Source organism: Geospiza fortis, unplaced genomic scaffold (assembly GCF_000277835.1).
Source record: "Geospiza fortis unplaced genomic scaffold, GeoFor_1.0 scaffold206, whole genome shotgun sequence".
In the NCBI taxonomy this organism is placed as follows: Eukaryota; Metazoa; Chordata; class Aves; order Passeriformes; family Thraupidae; genus Geospiza; species Geospiza fortis.
The window spans coordinates 2,522,033-2,540,337 of record NW_005054311.1 but is presented as its reverse complement, the minus strand read 5'-3'; the positions used below and the strand labels follow the sequence as shown (position 1 = coordinate 2,540,337).

The 18,305-nt window shown below is 38.2% G+C and overlaps 3 protein-coding genes across 3 annotated transcripts in view; all 3 read left to right on the top strand.

The window, feature by feature from the left end:
* The window catches only part of EPB41L4B (erythrocyte membrane protein band 4.1 like 4B), a 191,757-nt gene extending 191,469 nt beyond the window's left edge, over nucleotides 1-288 (top strand). The window contains exon 28 of the mRNA XM_031055636.1: nucleotides 48-288. Within this exon, the coding sequence (XP_030911496.1) occupies nucleotides 48-288 (241 nt within the window). The remainder of the gene's footprint in view (nucleotides 1-47) is intronic.
* A 1,187-nt stretch (nucleotides 289-1,475) lies between these two features.
* On the top strand, nucleotides 1,476-15,177 carry FRRS1L (ferric chelate reductase 1 like). The gene is made up of 4 exons (XM_014306358.2): nucleotides 1,476-1,582; nucleotides 2,044-2,182; nucleotides 5,525-5,771; nucleotides 6,173-15,177. The coding sequence occupies exons 1-4, from the start codon at nucleotides 1,476-1,478 to the stop codon at nucleotides 6,343-6,345; spliced, it is 666 nt and encodes a 221-aa protein (XP_014161833.1). The 3' UTR covers nucleotides 6,346-15,177.
* Nucleotides 15,178-18,147: 2,970 nt separating this feature from the next.
* The window catches only part of TMEM245 (transmembrane protein 245), a 78,588-nt gene continuing 78,430 nt past the window's right edge, over nucleotides 18,148-18,305 (top strand). The window contains exon 1 of the mRNA XM_031055635.1: nucleotides 18,148-18,288. Within this exon, the coding sequence (XP_030911495.1) occupies nucleotides 18,148-18,288 (141 nt within the window). The remainder of the gene's footprint in view (nucleotides 18,289-18,305) is intronic.

Genomic DNA, 18,305 nt, shown 5'->3' with positions numbered 1-18,305 from the left:
GGCCGGGGCTGCAGGGGGGGCCGGGTGCCCTGCCCCGCTTTCCGCAGAGCTGCCGCCTCGCTCCGCGGGCGTCCCGGCCACGGAATCCCTGGGCACGGCATCCCCGGACAGGGCATCCCCGGGCACGGCATGCGCCCGGGTGGGAGCTCGGGCCGGGAGCCGTCGCCTTCCGCAGAGCGGGGCCAGCCGGCAGCCCCTCGCCTTCCCCTCTTGCAAAGGTTTCCGAGCTGGTGGCGTAAAAAGGAGTCCTGGGGTGTGTGGGCTTCGAAAGGACGTGTGATGTCCTAAAGTGTCAAGAAGCAGCGTGGTCGTGCATTTTGGTGTGTGTGTTTTTTGTTTTTTTTTTAATTTACAAATGGTGGAATGTTAAAGCACCGCTTTTGCAGCTAGGCTGCGTGGAAAACCATTTGTTCAATGGGTTTGAAAATAAGTAAGGAGTGAGAAAATTCCATGTCCTGTGACCTGTGTTTAAGTAATGCACCACTACACGCTGCTGTGAAATTCTGCAAACTTATTTATGCAGGGTAATTTACCTGCCCTTGATACAGTTAGTATAACTGTGATTTGCAGCTTACAGAATACTTTCTCCATTACCATTGTCAGAAATCTAGGGAAGTAAATCAGGGCTCCCGAATGCCCAAAGTTGTGTAGGTCAAAAATTTGTGTGCTGGTGCTGTAACTAACTGCAGTGTTAATTTCCCACTCAATGAAGCACTTTTCCTACTCAGTGAAGCATTTTCAGAGGACTTTATAGTTCCACAGCTAGCACTTTGGTTTTTATCTGGCTAACTAAAAGAACATCCTATTAAAATATCTGCACTTATGCAACAGACACCACAAGCCAAGACTGAATAGGTCTGTTAGTAAACTTTCTCACTTTTTCTTTGGTGCTACAGTCCAGATGGGATAGGTTGGAATCATAACTCTCACAGTCTGGCTCTTCTGGGTCTGCCATCACAAGTGATTGAAGGCATCACTGCAGGCAATTCCCTGCCCTAATACTCTTTTACCTTTTACTGCAATGTGTGTTTTATTTTACTTCATAAAGGAAGATGTACTATAAGGTCTTTTCAGTATCAATTCCTACAGCTCTTCATCTGGTGCCCTGTCTGCATTTATACCCAGTGCTGTCATTTATGGCTAAGGACTCAGTTCCCTTACGGATTTCCTGAAGGGACTATGAGTGCACAAGGAGAGGATGCACTGCAATAGTCCATGATCCTGCTGCCTTACATTTAACTTTTGCCCTCCAGCATTCTTCTCTCCCCTTGATGAATGTAGGAAACGTTAGAAAAGTTTTGTTTTCAGTTATTTATGTTACTTTGTTACCTGGATCCAGGATCATCTGAGTAGTGGCTTTTGTATGTGGCAAAGTAGGCACTCATCAGAACAGTTCAGTTATCAACAAAGTAAATGCTACTGGAAGACCTTCTCTTTAGTATTATTGATTTTTAGTCCTTGTATTTTATTTAGTAATGGTTTATTCTGATTATACAGGTTACCCTTTTCCTACTGCTCCTCCTGTGGACCCATTTGCAAAAATCAGAGTGGATGACTGTGGAAAAACCAAGGGATGCTTCAGGTCAGTCTGAGATAAGAGTGCAGATGCCTTTATCTTTACAGATGGTGACTCTGTTGGTGTTTCATAGTCATTTTAATAAATGCTTGCTATTTAAGACCATACTGCTATGGTATGGCCTTATTTGAGGACATATATTGAGGACATTAGTTTATTTAAGAATACCTGTCATAGTTATGGACCTACAGTTCTTTCCTGTATTTTTATGAAGCACTTAAAAAACCAGGGCAATGAAGGCCAACAGAGTAATATTTTGTGTTACTGTTTGCTGTACTTGTTGAATACTATACACTAAAAGAGTAATACTTGCAAAAAATTAATGCTACTTTACGTCCAGCAGAATATATGCTTTACTGCCATTGTAGCAAAATACATTATTTTAGTTTTTTCTTGCAAAACCTTAATTAAGTTCCATAGCAGGAAATTTCAAGGAAAATGTTATGTATATTTCCAATTCCATTTAGGTATGGTAAGCCTGGATGCAATGCAGAGACTTGTGACTACTTTCTAAGTTACCGCAGAATTGGAGCTGATGTTGAATTTGAGTTGAGTGCTGACACAGATGGCTGGGTGGCAGTGGGATTTTCCTCAGACAAGAAAATGGTAAGATATGTACAGTTTTTCGTGTTGGCAATATACACACACGTTCACATGCTGGGATATGAATGGTTTATGTACATGTATTTATTTGATCTGTGAGAAACAGAGCACATAAGGTAAAACTGGCTTGCTGAAAACAAAGCACCATTCAGTAGCCCCCCTGGGAGCACTGCCTCACAGAAAACTCCTTCATCCTTCCTAACATCTCCTTTCCCTTCTTCTCTGAGAACTGCAACAGTATTTCAGTTCAGCTCTGAATGTTTGAATGTCACTAGCTTTTTGCCTTTTCATTAGAAAAGCCCTCAGGGATAAGCCAATTCACATGGAAATGTCCTGTTGTGCTTTATATCAGTGTAAATTGGGCAAAAGACACATCATAAACTGAATAGCAAATAATTTTATTCTTGAGAAAATCAGCTTACTTTCAGCAGTATAAATGTTTATATCACTTTTGTTTAACTTGGGAAATTTTTTAGTTTCTTTCATACCCATGTGTTGTTCCAGAGAAGCCACAAATCTGTGAGAAAATGACTCCGGCTAATTTAAACATTTATACTCAAGAAGGAAGTCTTGTTAAAATTTGTTCTCTCTCCTCTGGATTGTTATTGGGTTCTGTTTTATGCTTATTCCTGTACTTGCTTTTAATTCAAAAGCTCCACTTTTCATTGAATTTCAATGAGCAAAACAGAAGCATGTAATGTGTGGACTTTAAAAAATGTGGGCAATAGATGACTTATGCAAAAATGTGTTGCCTGTGATCCTTGGTAAAATGTTTAGGATTAAAATGCGGTTTATAGTATCGGTGTTCATGTACAGAAACTCTCCTGAGTATATAGAACAATACTGGACCTATGTCCTAAATCACAAGTCAAAGAAAGGACTGTTTCTTGTGGTGTTGAAAATAGCAGTCTGAAAAAATACAGGAATTAGATGTCCTGGGATAGGACCCACAAAAAAGGTGAATTGGAAGGCTTGCACTGACTTAACAGCAGTTTTATAAAGTCCCATCCTCTGAAATTGCTCTCCTCAATTCACTCTTGTTTACACTTTTTGGGCCTGAAGCTGCAACAATGTCCTTGGTTCTCAGGCTGGAAAAGGATTGTTTTGTCTAAATAAACTGTGAAGAGAACTTGCTAACACTTTATATGAAGTTCAGAGTTATATACTAATGCAGTACACAATCTGGAAAATATGAAAGCTAAAACTTAAGGCATCATTTGACCCAAAATGAGAAACAGAAAGAAAATATGAGGACAAGTGCGTCTCAGGCATTACTAGATATGTTTTAATATGACACTGTAAATAAACACAAGACAATAGGTTTTTGTGTCATAAAGAACAGTTAATTTCACAAGGAACTGTTTGTGGTTTTGATGTAAAGAACAGCTTTACAGCCAAATTTTGAGAAGAATTTAGAAGCTTGCCAATTCAGGTACTCAACAGGGTTTTCAAAGCAGCTCAGCACCTCTAAGTATCTGTCCCCAAACTATCAGATTGTGTTACCAGTTTGTACCTCTGAGGTACCTGCAGTGGACCCCAGGATCCCACTGCCCTCCTCTCATCAGCCACTTGGAAAGCAGGCACAGCAAGCAGCAGGTTAAGTCTGAGCTTCTGGTAAAAAGAATAAAGGAAGTGTAAAGTAAAAGGTTTTGCTTCCAAATTTGTTCCACATATCATATAATGCCCATAAGTCAGCTGGGCTAAACCAGCTAGCATCTCTCTTCCTCTCTGGCTCTCCTGCTGACTTCATCTTTTTCACAACTTCCAGGATGTTTTGGTGTCCTGGGATGCACAGGCTTTGATGATAAAATGGGTCTGGGTCAAAACAGCTTAGCTCTGAGAAATGGGCTGTGCTTTGGAGGCCCTAATCAAAATGGTGTGGCCTGGATAGCTTCAGAAGTTAAGGAAAAAAAACTATTTTGTGTCCTCAATAGATTTTTTTAAAGTTGTATGACCTATTTCTTTGTCTCAAATAACATTATGCTTTTCCACTTTCAGGCTTTTGTGCCTTGGTAGGATTTTGAAATGTCATTCTGTTAACTGAGATTCAGAATGGTTTTTTCTTTCCTTTTTAGTTTTCTTCCTTCAGTGTAAAAACACCTTTATTTTTGCCTCTTTGTACTTAAGAATGAGGGATTTGTGCTTAGATGTATAAAAGTTAAACTTGGGAAATAAGTTATGGAGAACAGTGATAGTCTCAAGATGAGCTGGAAAGGTCTGCAGCAGCACCAAGGTGCAGAAACTGTTCAAGGATGTGTTTTACCTAGTTGTCCCCTTTCCACCCACTTCTTGCACATCTTTTACAAATGCACATTGCAATATTCCCATAGTGCTGAAATACACCCTTTTTCTCTCTTTTCCCTGTAATAAAGAACTAAGGGATGATCACAGTAGCAAGCATCATGTCTTTCATCAGGATCACATGTCAGAAGGATATGGGAGGGGTAGGGCCTGTGTTTAATACAGCAGTGATAGCTTGGCACTCATCCAGCTTGGATAGTGTTCTGATGGCTCTTGGTGCTAAGACTGCTATGGGGTAGTACTCCTGAAGTTCCTGCTCATCCCTGTGCTCTACCACTCTGTCAGTCACCTTGAGTAACTACTCCAGCAACTCCTTTAGTATTTCCATGAATGACCTTTACAAATAAGTGGCTCCTTCTTCCTTCTGTCTCTTGGTTCTTTGATGGCTGCTTATGCTAAGTGAAGAAGCACATATTGATTTTATTTTTTCTTTGTATCTTGTGGTATACTGTATTTTGTTATTACAACATTTCTTATAAGAAATAAGAGATACGAGAAATTATGTTCCCAAAGTGAACATGAGAAGAGATTAGAAAAGACTTATTGTAATCAATGCTATTATTTTCTCATATGTAGTAGGTTTGTTTCCTCTGTCTCACTAAAGTATATTGGTTTTCTGCCCATGAGTTCATGCAGTGGATTTTGTATACCTCAGGGATTCAAGATTGCAACATTTTATGCAGCAGTATGCCAGAACTTCACAAATAACAAAAGGAAACAGCCTTCCACAAATCAATTAATTATGTGGTGTCAGAGTGATATATCCTACAAATGTATGTTAAGTAAAAGAACTCTTAGAAAGATGCAAAAGAGAATTCACAGGTAGTAAGGGTATGTAACTATTGCTAATCACTTAATGTGCTTTTCAATCTTACTGAAGACACCTGGTTAGGGATACAAATATTTGTGTATATATAACTTGGAAAGAAGGAAAGAGCATCCCAGGTCTTGATTAGCTTTGAATAATTATAATTATATACATAAATGAGGAAGTGTTTTATGACCCTTTTGTTGGCCATCTTTGAATTTTTTTTAACCTTGTAGGGAGGAGATGATGTCATGGCTTGTGTTCATGATGATAACGGAAGAGTCCGAATACAGCACTTCTATAATGTTGGTCAGTGGGCTAAAGAAATCCAGAGAAATCCTGCTAGGGATGAGGAAGGGGTTTTTGAAAACAACCGTGTAACGTGTCGATTCAAGCGTCCTGTCTATGTTCCCCGAGAAGAAACCATTGTAGACTTGCACTTGAGTTGGTACTACCTGTTTGCCTGGGGCCCAGCAATCCAGGGTAAGTTGATCTCACCAACTGAGTTGATGTGCCAAAATTGATGAATGTCTTTCAATTACGTGATTCTTACTAGACACACCCTCTGCCCCCCCTTTTTTTTAATGAGCTAAAATTCTGGCAGCATGATGCTTAAAAAAAGAGACAGGATGTGTCTTGTTTTCCTGGCTATATATCTACTATCCCCACTTCTTAAAGCTGAATTTAGAAGAACTTCATAACTAGAAGTTTCTTAATTCATTTGAAGGATGTTTGTTGTTTACTTGAATTTCATTTGTACTCCCTGACAGCATAATATTGCATGCTTCCATAAGTTTGAAAATTACCTCCCTGCCTGTTGCTTCAGTAGAGTTACAGAAAAAATTGCATCTGACGTTATTTCTTTCTGCCCTTACCTGCTAAAGGTTCTATAACTCGTCACGATATCGACTCTCCACCGGTGTCAGAGCGCGTTGTCAGCATTTACAAGTACGAAGATATTTTCATGCCTTCAGCTGCCTATCAGACCTTCTCTTCTCCATTCTGCTTGCTCCTCATTGTTGCACTGACCTTCTATTTATTGATGGGAACCCCATGACCAATGGAAAATAGCAAGAATTTGGCAGTGGAAGTTTCTCAGGATGGACGGCTATATGGATGGACAATGCATTTTTCTTTTGAAATTTATATCACATCACCATCCTCATCTAGCTGCTTTTGAACATAGTTAGCTTCTCAGAAGAGTGAAATAACCATCTCCCTTGAGTGGCAGAGTGGTGGCAAATCATTTAAGAAAATCAGTGAACACATAGAAGAGTATTTTCAGTGTTGTGATTACTTGCTTAAGGAAAATGAGACTTTTGTAAAATCAATGTGTGTATGTGTGTGTGTGTTTGGGAGGGGTGCCTGTATGTGTGTTCAGGTGAATTTAGTGATGGACATCTTATCAAATAACAAAATTGCCTTCCAAATTGCTACAAAAAAGCAAATTTGGGAAAACACTGAAATGCTGTTTGGTACTTCTAGAGCAGAGAGCACAACTCCAAGTGCAGTTTCTAATCTTAAGACCTGGAAACCAACACAGCAGTATAAAAACTGCCCTTCAGTAGTGGATAGTTCTCCCAATTTCTTCTTTTTTTTTTCAATATTTTTCAAAGTGTACTTGCTGTAGTACTTTCCAAAACTAAACTTGCATATTCAAGCATTAGCATGGTTTTTTTAACAGAAATAGGTGATGAATGTCTTTATTGTGTTTCAATAGCCTTTTTGAAGGAAATGCCTACTTCTTTTATGAGTGAGATATAAAATAATTTAAACAAGGGGAAGGGAGAATACAGCAATATAAATTCTCCATACATGGGAAAACCAGGTGTAAAACATGCAGACTATAAAAGTTCCCAACAAGCCATAGGATGTCCTCCTAATAGATTAAATCAATGTTTCTCTTTTTATGAAAAAAAAAACCAATTTTGCTGACATGTAAATATATTTTTAAGTAATTGTGCAGTAGTATGAAGTAATCGCTTTTTCTGTGTTGTATGCCACTAAATCCTGTTCATGTTAAGGGTGACTGTAGGCAGCTGGTGTAATCTTACAAAGAAATATAAATGAGATTACTTGTAAGGAAAGACAGGGATTAATAAGAACAGCAGTATCTTTCATTCATCAAACCACTGCTAAAATATAGGTATTGTGGAAAAAGATGATCTAAAGAGGAAATACATTAGCTGTTTTTATCACCATAAAATAGTACAAGAGGAATGCTAAAATTTACAGAGATGAAAAGTGTCAAAATGCATTTATGAGCCGCAGACTATAACAAAAACTTGAAGAATTTCTGTTCTTTACATAATAGGAAGTGTATGACATGTTTACATATAGCAGTCAAATGTGTTTAGGTAAGGTTACTCATTCACTTTCCAACTTACACAAAAATTCTACTTAAGTAGAATTAAAGTCTGACTAGTGCCAAAGTTTTATCTAATGTGATACACTTGAGGACTCTCTAACATAGAATCTGGTAAAGTATATGTAATGCAACTCCTTTCTATTCTCATTGCTGCATGGAGTATAAAATGATTAATTAGCTTGGTTGGGTTTGCATCATTATTCACAGATTGATGTCTGTAGACCTAAGTTTTTTTAGGCTCCAAATTCTTCAAACTTATACTTAAGGTATATGAATTAGATTGAAGATGAACTTAACTTCATAACAAACACTTTATCCCTATTTCAAAAGATTGATTAATATTTTATATTTTCATTGATGTCTTTAAGGATTCGTTCACTTAAAATTACTAGACTAGAGTTCAGGAAAAGGAAGAGAAATACAGAAGTGAACTTCTAAAGTGCATACAGTAGCTTTATTTAGTACAAATTACTTCTCTCAGGTTGGTTAACTTACTCATCATCTGATCAAGTAGAGACCACCTAGTAAGGTCTGCTTTGGCCCACAACAGCTGTGTAATTTAGCCTTAAGATTGGCTGGAGCAGATAAGCAAAAGCCTGGATAATGAGCTTTACATTCAGCAAACAGGTGAAGTGAAGAAATCATTAGGGTAAATTCTTTCTCTCAGGCAGCCGAGATATTGCAGTTCTTTCTCAGAGCCTGAGGGTTGCTTTAGTTTATGGCTTGGTTTTTACTGTTTCAGCTGTTTACTTGATTACCCACTAAAGGGCTAATTTAATAATTTAAAGGTACTGAACTTGGATAGAAACACAGTTTGGCTTCTCTTTTCTTCTTTAATAGAGCTCTGGATTTAGGATAGGATTTCAGCCTGGTTGGACCTGAGCACACAGGTATGTTATAGATGACAATAATAATAGCAAGGTAAAATTGTGTGACAGAGCTGTCAATCTGTTTTCTACATATATGGAGCCAGATGTGGTTAAAGTTCAGGATTAGAAGCAAGAGCAAAGTAGTTTACATTATTTTTTTATTCCTTTTTCAAATTACTTGTCAGTGTGCTGTGTTTTTGTTGTCATACTTTTCTCTTGTTGAAGTACTAGCAGAAGTGTGCACTTCTAAAAAATCTTTCATCTAAGCTTCACAGTACTTAATTAGCCTAATAAAGTGTTTCTAATCAAAAGGGAGGAAATAAAAGGCCACAGGAAGCAGCAAAACAATCTATTATATGGCATTTAAATGGATGGTTGAGTTTAGCACTGAGTTTATCTGAGTTCCTCCTCACAGTGGGAAAATCAAGACTGTGGAATCCAAGTTGCCAAACAATGGAGGTATGAGTATCTAGAAGTTGGTAGTTGGGATGAAATCTGAGGAGAGAAAGGTTATAAGGGAAACGTGGTATGTAAGCTTGTATGATATTTGGTAAGTGTTAACATTTGAGTGGGCATAGTAACTTGTCATGGAGACTATTTTGGGTTTCACATGTTGTCTTCTTGTTTTTCTTTTTAATATTGAAAAGCAGGATTTATCCCTGTTACACAAAGTTACTATAAAGTAACAGACTTCAAAGTAATTTTTAATTGATTGTGGCATTTCAAAGATTTTTTGTTTTATTATTTTTTCTAATTGACTGGTACTAACACAAACTAGAAGAAAAGGTGTGCTTTGGAAAAGGAGGCCGATACTTCCCACTCCAAATAATTTTTTGTTTCTTTAGTGTGATTACTACCAAACAACTATTTAAGAATACATTTCCTAAGTGCTTTAATTTTAAGAATTTCTTTCTACAGAATGACTTCATACAGAGGCATTGAGTTTAGAGAGAGCATATATAGAGTATGGTGTTGTTTGGAAATTTGACTGTGGCTACTAATTAGAAAGGTTTTTTTTTTTTTGCATATTTTTTTTTCATTGCTGGTATCAGATAACTGGGTTTTTTTAAGGTATAGGTGAAATGCTAATTGATTTCTCCCTCAAAAAAAAAAAGCACCTAACTGATTTGGTAATGTAATTGGATAATGGGTGATGGTGTCTTCTGTTATTACAAGGGAAGTATTCTGTTTTTGAAAGAGAATGTATTGATGAGAAAAGTTTGAACTCCCTCTATGGCCTTCTTTGTCTTGATGGGTTTTGCACTACTTGGATAGTAAGAAAATAAACACTTGTGGCCTCCCTAGTCTGAAGAAACCCCCAGTCTGGGTTAAATGATGTTAAAGCTGTGTTTGGCACTGACTTTCCCAATCTTCAGCACAGGGATTAGAGAATCACTGGCGTGTGGTGTACGTCAGCATGGCACCCAGGCAGTGGTCTTGGAGCTCACTTGGGGCACCATATCCTGAAAAAAGAGCCCTGCGACTGCCTCTATGTACTAAATAGCTAAGAAGTTATTTCTTAGTAACTGCTATAAGTTCAAGGGAAGACAGAGGCGTTCTTTTCTCTTTTCTTTTTTTTTTCTGTTCTTACTTTCTCATCCCTCCAATGCATGAGAGATTTACAAAAAAGAAAATTATTCCAGTTTTAGAGGGTAGACCCTCTGTCTGGCCTTTCACATCTTTTCTTGGTCCATTGGCATTTGCACTTTCCAGTACTCCAGAGGCAGAATTAAAGTTTATATGCAAATTATTTAACTTTAATAGCATTTAAATGGCATTTTGTTACTCTATGGTTTCATTAGTTTGGCACACTGTTGTGTAGCAGGTGTACTTCCCCCCACCCTCTTCTTGTTTTAACATCTCCAAATAATTTCCCCAAAGTATTTGGTAATAGACATAGCAAGAACAAAATATGTATTTCAGAGGATTACATAAGGTCTAATACCAGTTATTTTCAGAAGTAGCTATTATGTTAGTGTTTTATACAGAAGATGACTTTGCATAGAGCCTTAGATTTATAATAGAATCAGAAATACTTTTAAATATTACAGTGTTTCAGTGCTTCATGGAGCTGTGGATGTGCATGGCTTACAAGAATTGATGTGATCCTTTTCAACCCCATGTAATGAAACTGGCAAAGCAGTTTGCTTGAATGCTGCACAGTGAGGCATTGGTGACTCCAGACAGTTTGGAACAGAAGAATGGAGAGACTGGTAGTAAGGACAAATAACAAAGAAGGGCTAATGGTTTTGGCGTAATTTCTGGTTTTTGTATAAATTTACATGTGGCAGTGCCCATCTGGCAGTGTTTATTTATGCAAGTAAGTATTACTTGATGTACAGTTAGGAAGGAGTAGAGTCTGACTTGAGAGAGATTTTGGCTGTCAGACAGGTCCCAGCTGTTTAAGGGCTGATGATCAGGTCAGACCATGCCACAAGATGTCCTCTGCTGTCAAGCTCCAAGTTAAGAGCTGGAGGCTTGATCTGGCCTTCAGAGGTACAAAAACCCAACAAGACCCCAGAGGCAACAGCAGCAGTCAGCTGCAGCAGGGAGTACCTGCTCAGTTTGTAGAATGGCCAGTGACCAGGTACTCTCTGATGGCTGCAGTCTGAGTATCAAAAGATGGGAGCTCTAAATCTTAACAGCTTTGTACGTTAGCTCTTCTAATTGAAATTTTATTATCAGTATTTCTGTAGCAGTCTCTCTGGGGGGCTCTCCCTCAACCTACCCAGGATAGAGATGGATCTAAAAGGAAGATTTTAAAGAAATGTCAAGTCCTTGTGTACAAAAATTACTAAAAAAAAGAAAATAATTTTCTTAACCATATTCCAGCTTTTTACATTTTTTTTTCTTATCTAGTTATTTATATGCAGTTTGTATGTCGAGGTATCTGATTTTTGCAAATACATAGTGAGATCTAGGTAAGCCTTCCTTTTCTAAACATTTTTTATAAATATGAAGTAATCCCTTTGGTAACTTTTTTTCTACTTTCACAGTAGGCTTGATAGAATTATATATGCTTAAACATGGTTACTTAACTTACCTAATTTGAGCTCAGATAGTGAGGCAAAAGCAGTGCAATTTTGAAATGTCAGAGAGGATGTGTGCAGCTTATGGAGTTGATAGGTGTGAAAATGTAGACTTAAAAGACATTACTTGCTTTGAAAATCTGTGTTACAACTTGGCAGTAGCAAAAAATCTGCTGTAAAGAAGGGGACAGATTTTTTTTTCCCTTAGATTACTGAGTATTTTGGTTAGAACTCATAGGCTATATCAGGTTGGAAGAGATCCATATGGATCTTGGAGCCCAACAAACACTGTACTCCTCACAGGACTGCCTAAAACTAACCCATATGACTCAGAGCATCATCCAGATGCTCCTTGAACTTCCCTGTAGAGCCTGTTCCAGTGACTGGGCACCCTCTTAGACAAGAATCTTTTTCTAAGGTCCCATCTGAACTTCCTTTGACATGGTTCCATAGCCATTCACAACTGTTGCTTTTGCCCTCTTTCTGTGTTTCTTAGCTAAGTAGGAATGTTCTTCCAAACCAATGTGAGGTTGGAATAAGTGCAGGACTTCACATCCTCTATCTTAGAACAGCTGCTGCTCCACATAGGCTCTATCTGATCTGCAATTAAAGGCTAATTAGGAATGTCCTTACAAGATGAACTTTCATGTGGCATTCTTAAGACATTTTCTGTAAAGGTGTTTTACTCTTTAGAGCATTACAAAATTACTAGTACTTTTCTGAACTGTTTCTAAATGATTCTTAAATTCATATTTGCATTCTTGAAGAAGTAATTGGATTTTTCAGAAGTGCTGAGCAGCTGCAAATCTGTTATGGCTCCAATGCTTACTCAGGGAAGCGAACATTTTATGGTAACTCGTGATTTAGCTTCATCTCTCTCTCTTAGTTTTGACGTCATTCAGTTTAATTTCCTGTGGTGGTATTGGTAGAAGACTAAATAAATGAAAAAATCACTTAGGTTTTGTGCTAAGGAATAAAAATATTCCTGCTGATTTTTCACAACAGTGATCTTTAAGATTTAGAAAATGAAAAGTATTCTTAACAGAATTAATATTTAGGCAATGTGATTTATCTGAAGATATTTGTGTGTGCATGTAAAGTCTGAGAATTATACAAGATTATACGAGATAGTCTAAATTCTGTTCTGGAGACAAGACAAAACACAGAACCTTACATGTTCCCTGACTCCTAGCTGATTTTGGGGAGGCAGAATGATACAGGAAGAAAATATATAAACCTGAGCTATTATGTGTGTGGTGTTTATGTTTGCAGTTCTTACACACACACTCCTTCTTTCTTCAATACAAAAATTATCCTCAGACGTACTACAGTGTTATTTTCATTTTTTTTTTGCATATAAGCTGAAACAATAATAAGTTCAATAAGTCAAAAGAATGTTGTCATATAGAGTATTAGGGTAATAAGAAAGGAAGCACAGATGCCACAGTTAAACCTAGGAGGAAAAAAAAATCTTGTTATTTAATGGTATCTGTTTCTGAAATACTTTCTGAAATACAGAAAGCAATGGGTTCTTTTTCAGTTTTTTACTTTTGGTGATATGAAATGAATGATAAATATTGAAATATAAAAAATTACAATAGAATTTTAAAAGCTGGAGTTATCATTTAAGTCTTGACAAAGAGATTCAAAGATTAAATTTCAGACCTATTAACTCATTAGAAAAATGAAACAATGGGACCCTGACATTTGTGTGTGATGTTCCCAGCCTTTATTTAGGTAGATATATTTTATTAGCATGTTGAGTTCTGTTTAGGTTATAGCTGATGCCTGATATATCTTGGTATTTCTGATTTATATATCCTGAGGTCTGGTTTGCTTTAACCTCTTTGCAAATAAGCTGGCTGTCATAACTATGTTAACTCTTGCCACTTGTTTCTTATTACATGAAATGTAATGGTTGAACCTGAAATGCCATCTCTACCTTTTGAATTTATTCAGTTCTTTGTCAAGACTAATATACAGATAAAACATACAAATAAGGAACTTGTAACTATAGTGTTAAGTGGTGTTCTGCATTCTCTATGCTAGGCTTCATTCTGTATGCCAATACTCAGCAGCCATGTGAAGTCAATGAGCATTTGGTTGGATAGGAATGCAGAATGGAGGTTTTGTAGTCCAGAAGAATTTGTCAAACTTCTTTGTGCTCTAGTCTTTTCAGCAAAAATAACACTGAATGAATAGATAATGAAATTACAGTGACCTATGGGACTACTTTACAATCAGTGCATGCCCTAAAGTATTGCTTTGTAACATCTGTTTTATACTAAATGTTGGTGTTCAAGTGAGCCTTGTTAGCAATTTGACAGTGACAGACAATGATATTTATAAAACTGTTGCAATAAATGCCTTTTTAGTCTAAGAAAATGTGTGGTATGGCATTTATAAAGGGGAAAAAAAAGTCTCCCTGAGGTTAAAGAACCCTCTGCGCTGCCTATGTGAATAATTCCTTCCTGTGCCATGGTCTTGAATTTCTTATCCTAATTCCATTTAAGTCAGTGAGGCTGGTCATTAGCAAATTAACAGATGTGAGAAGACTGCCCTTTTTTTTCCACTATGTGAATCACAATGAAGCTGTAAGTAAATGTGATAAGTTCTATTTCAGTAAAGTATTAACCACATGGCCAATTGTTTTAAGTATGTAGGATTTAGAGGTTCCTGTGTTAGCCTCTGTGCTGTGTTTTTGTAACTATTTGATACAAATATGATCAAGATGCAGTATTACAAATTGGGTGTTCTTTATCTACTGTCATCACTGCCCTGTTCCTCGGCCAAAATGGCTTCTGAAGCAGCCAGAACAGGCTTTTGCAGAAAAGAAGAAAATGAAAGTATATTAGAAACTGACAACAGAGAGGAGGAAGTGCCATAATACTCAGAAAGCAAAAGCAGCTGTAGAAGTGTCTCAAACAGGGATGCTTCAATTTCTGAGACTGCTCGGGTTTCAGCAGGTATTTCAGCTCCTTACTCCTCCTTACTGTTGGACTAGGAAGAAAAGTTGGCTCAGGGCAACAAGAAATGTATTGCTTTTACACTGTGTGCTCTGTTTATTGTGTTTGTAGTATTATTGCAAGCCTATAGCTGCAGGCTGCAAGAAAGGATGGATCTTGTGTGTCAGCTACTTGTGCACTGTCCAAGGCATCATGATCAGTAGAGGCATTACACATACCAAATCTATTTAAATTATATTCTGTTTGTCTTGCATTACATGACTGCTGACAGACTGGTGAGGGATTTGTCACAAACCTGATGAATCCCAAACATTTCTGTGTTACTCAGATCTCTGTATATCCAGCTCGTGTTCTGTGCACGCAGCTATCGTGTGGGATAACCATGAAAGATAGTGCTCTGGATTTAGTCCATCCACAGGTCCTACTGCCACTGTTTTTCATGCTTTTTCCAGTGATTGAACACTTTTGTGTTGGTGCTATTGACTACTCTGCCTTACAACCATGCATTTGGTTCCCCTTGTTAACTGAACAAGAGTCGATCTTCTGTGTGAATCATTCAAGAGTTGCTCTGCTGATAATTTTGTACACTTTAACTGAGATGTTGAACAAACTTGTTTCTGCAATAAAGTCAGGCTCTAATCACTGGGTGCAATCAGACATGGTGTTCCCAAGGATTGGTTTTTAATTTTCACCAATATTTTGTAAATGACATTTAATTTGGAGCCTTCTCATCTTAGCAGTTGAGCTGCATAAAATAATAATTTTTTCATTAGCCCAAAGTGCAAAGGTATATGCAGATGGTATGCAGATGACCTGAAGTTGCAAAGGTTGTATCTTAAATCATTGAATTTAATTTATTCTTGTTTTGCTTTTGGTACTAGTGAAACTGTAACAGTTTACATTAAGTATTTTTCATTGATCATAAGATGGTATTACTTTGTCACTAAACTGAGGTGAATTTATGAAGTGAGATTAACCTCAACTGAATGTTTGCAAATGCTCAGTAACACAGGTTATAACAAATAGTGACTCATGCAGCGATAGTTATTTTCTAAATACACAGGCCAGTACTGACACCTTGTGGCTTTGTTCCTGACTTATTTCATAGCTCCATGTGGTTATTTTGGTTGTAAATAATGATTAACCTGCAGTTGCTGGCATTGTCTATCTCCTCTGCTTTGTGGCCGCCTCAGCATGCAGTATCTTGGTATCATGTGTAAAACAGCTTGGAACCTTGGTCTGTGTTGACTGCACATCGAGTGAATAAAGAGCTAGGGGTGTCTCTGACCTCTTGAACAGGACTCAAAATGTGTCAGTTCAGAGCACAAAATCGTGGGTGCTAGTGCAGAAGCAGACAAGTTACAAGTTTCTCTTTTACTAATTAATACGTGATTTTATACTTCCCTCTACATAGGAGAGTACCAAAGACTATCAATACTTATCACATGTACTTTCAGGTGCATATGTATTTTCTCCACTGATGTGAAAGCATTCCTTTGCTGCCCTCTTTTCCCTTGAAGAATTCCTAATAGGGAAAATACAACCAAAGAGATTGTTGTAGAATTTCTGGCAGTATAGAAGCCTGAGGTGTGCTACTTGTCTTTGACAATAAAAATGCCTAAATCAAATGTATCTGTGCAAGTTATGGGCATCTAATCTAAAATCTCTTAGCATTTCAAATCTTAGGCAAAACCAGCTGTTAAGTTGCTATTTGAAATATGTTGTGGAGTTAGGCTTTAGATGCTGGGGTGTGTCTTGTGAAGATCACACATCCTCTCCTCAGCTGTCAAAGATTCAGAGATTGTTTTCTGACGCTTGTGGGTCATGTCCCTGTTCTTGTGGTGATACATGAATTGGAAATCTCTATTTTATTGCATTGTTGGGTTTTTTCCCCCTTTCTAATATGTTTAGTTGTTTATAATGGAGAGTGGAAAACACAATTGGAAAGGAAATGTTGAGTTCTTAAACAGTAGGGACCAGATCCTTGGCTTACGTAAAACAACATTTATAGCTTCACTCAAGTCAAGGAGGTGGCATTAATTTCTGCTCCTGCAGAACACGGCTGACTGAGCCTGTTAAGAAAAATCAAAGGAATAAAGATGTGCCTATGAAGATTTGATTTGCTGGCATCTCTGTTTGGCTAACAGAAGGATTAGAATTCTCCACTCTCCCCCTGTGTAAATCTTAATTGACACTTGCTAATTGAACTTTAATGCAATAAAGGTATTGTAATGAGCAATTAGAGTTTGGCTTCTGAACTAAAGAGGAAAGTTCAGGTAATGATGCATTCTTGTTACCTACTTCAGCACCCTGCCAGGAGGCAGATCTATCTGATCAAAGAGCCGTGAGTGACAGTATCAGTTTAAGGTTCAATAAAAGCTTCTTGTATGGACAACTGCTTGTAACGCCTCATCAGGATCAAACAAAGTGCTTGTAGGTTTGTAAGTGCTTTCATGGCATAAAATTAAAGTACTTTGTTGAACCTACACGTGATCTATTCAGCAAAGGGAAAACAAGGAGCTGCAGGAGCTTAGAGGAACCTTTGCAAGTGTAAACTTCTGCATAACTGGCAGGAAAGGCTTTGCAGGGACAAGTCAGGACTGCAGTGCCAAATGTCAAAACCTGGCTTGGGCCCAGCCTCACACACAGCTTCAGGATGCAACATAGTCACAGGAAGGGTGTGGAAAAACCTCTGCCTTTCACCCTTGGTATTATGATAGGGATAGGTCACATCTAGCCATTGTCTTGGTACTGCTCTGCATTTAAAAGCTAGGTATGAATAGGTGTAGAATTCCCACTTTACAGGTTAAAGGCAATTGTGCTCAGGATAATTTCATCTTTTTAACATCTCCATCATGCAAGAAATGCTCCACTAAAGTCCTCGTGGACTCCAATCTAACATGAAGTTACATAAAATTAAACTTGCAAGTAAATCCTAAAAAATACAGGAATTTGATTATTTTCCTCTTTTTTCTACATCTATGTACTTTTTATATGTTCAGTGGTATGTGATCTTTTTATTATGATTTAGAGGATAAGCTTGAAAAGAAAGGGGAAGATCCCTCTGAGGGTTTTATGGCAGCATTACCAATAGCTTTAGTACCTTCTGAAGGGTTGTTTTAAGCCATGGAAGGAAAACTGAGTAGCACAGTGCCAGCACTGAGCTAGTTCAAATGTCATAGATTTCGGCCCTTGCAAGACTTGCTCAGACCATGTGAATTTATTACAGATGCATTTAGACCACCTGCAGAATGTTAGCAGTTGCCTTCATGCCTGTGCTCAGGTGTTTGGTGTATGCCAGCTGCAGGAAGTTAGCTCCTCTCTAGATTATTTGCAAATAGCATGTGATGGTATAGCATCATAAATGTCAGGTCTAAAAAACCACACAGCACAACTACTTCTTCAGTGGGCCTGACTTCCAGTAAAAAGAGCAGATGCTTCCTTGTTAAACGATTTGTTGCCAGAACATGTTTAGACGAGACAAAATGCTCCAGCTTGTCTAACCAGTCTTGCCCTCCACCATGCAATGACACTCCAGGTCTCCGAAGTTGTTCCGCTCCCCGAGAGCGCAGCAGCAGTAGGGAGAGCAGAGCGTTCAGCGAAGGAGGACAGGGCTGCACTTCTGGCATGGGGATGAGGTTGTGCCGCAAGCTGCGGGGCTCTTCCGCGCTCCAGCCTTTGGCCGCCTTCTTCAGCCACGCAGGCGCTGGGCCCGCGCTCTGCGGGAACGGCGGAGGCTCAGGGCCCGGGCACAGCCCCGCAGCTCCCGCCGGGCGCGGGGAGCG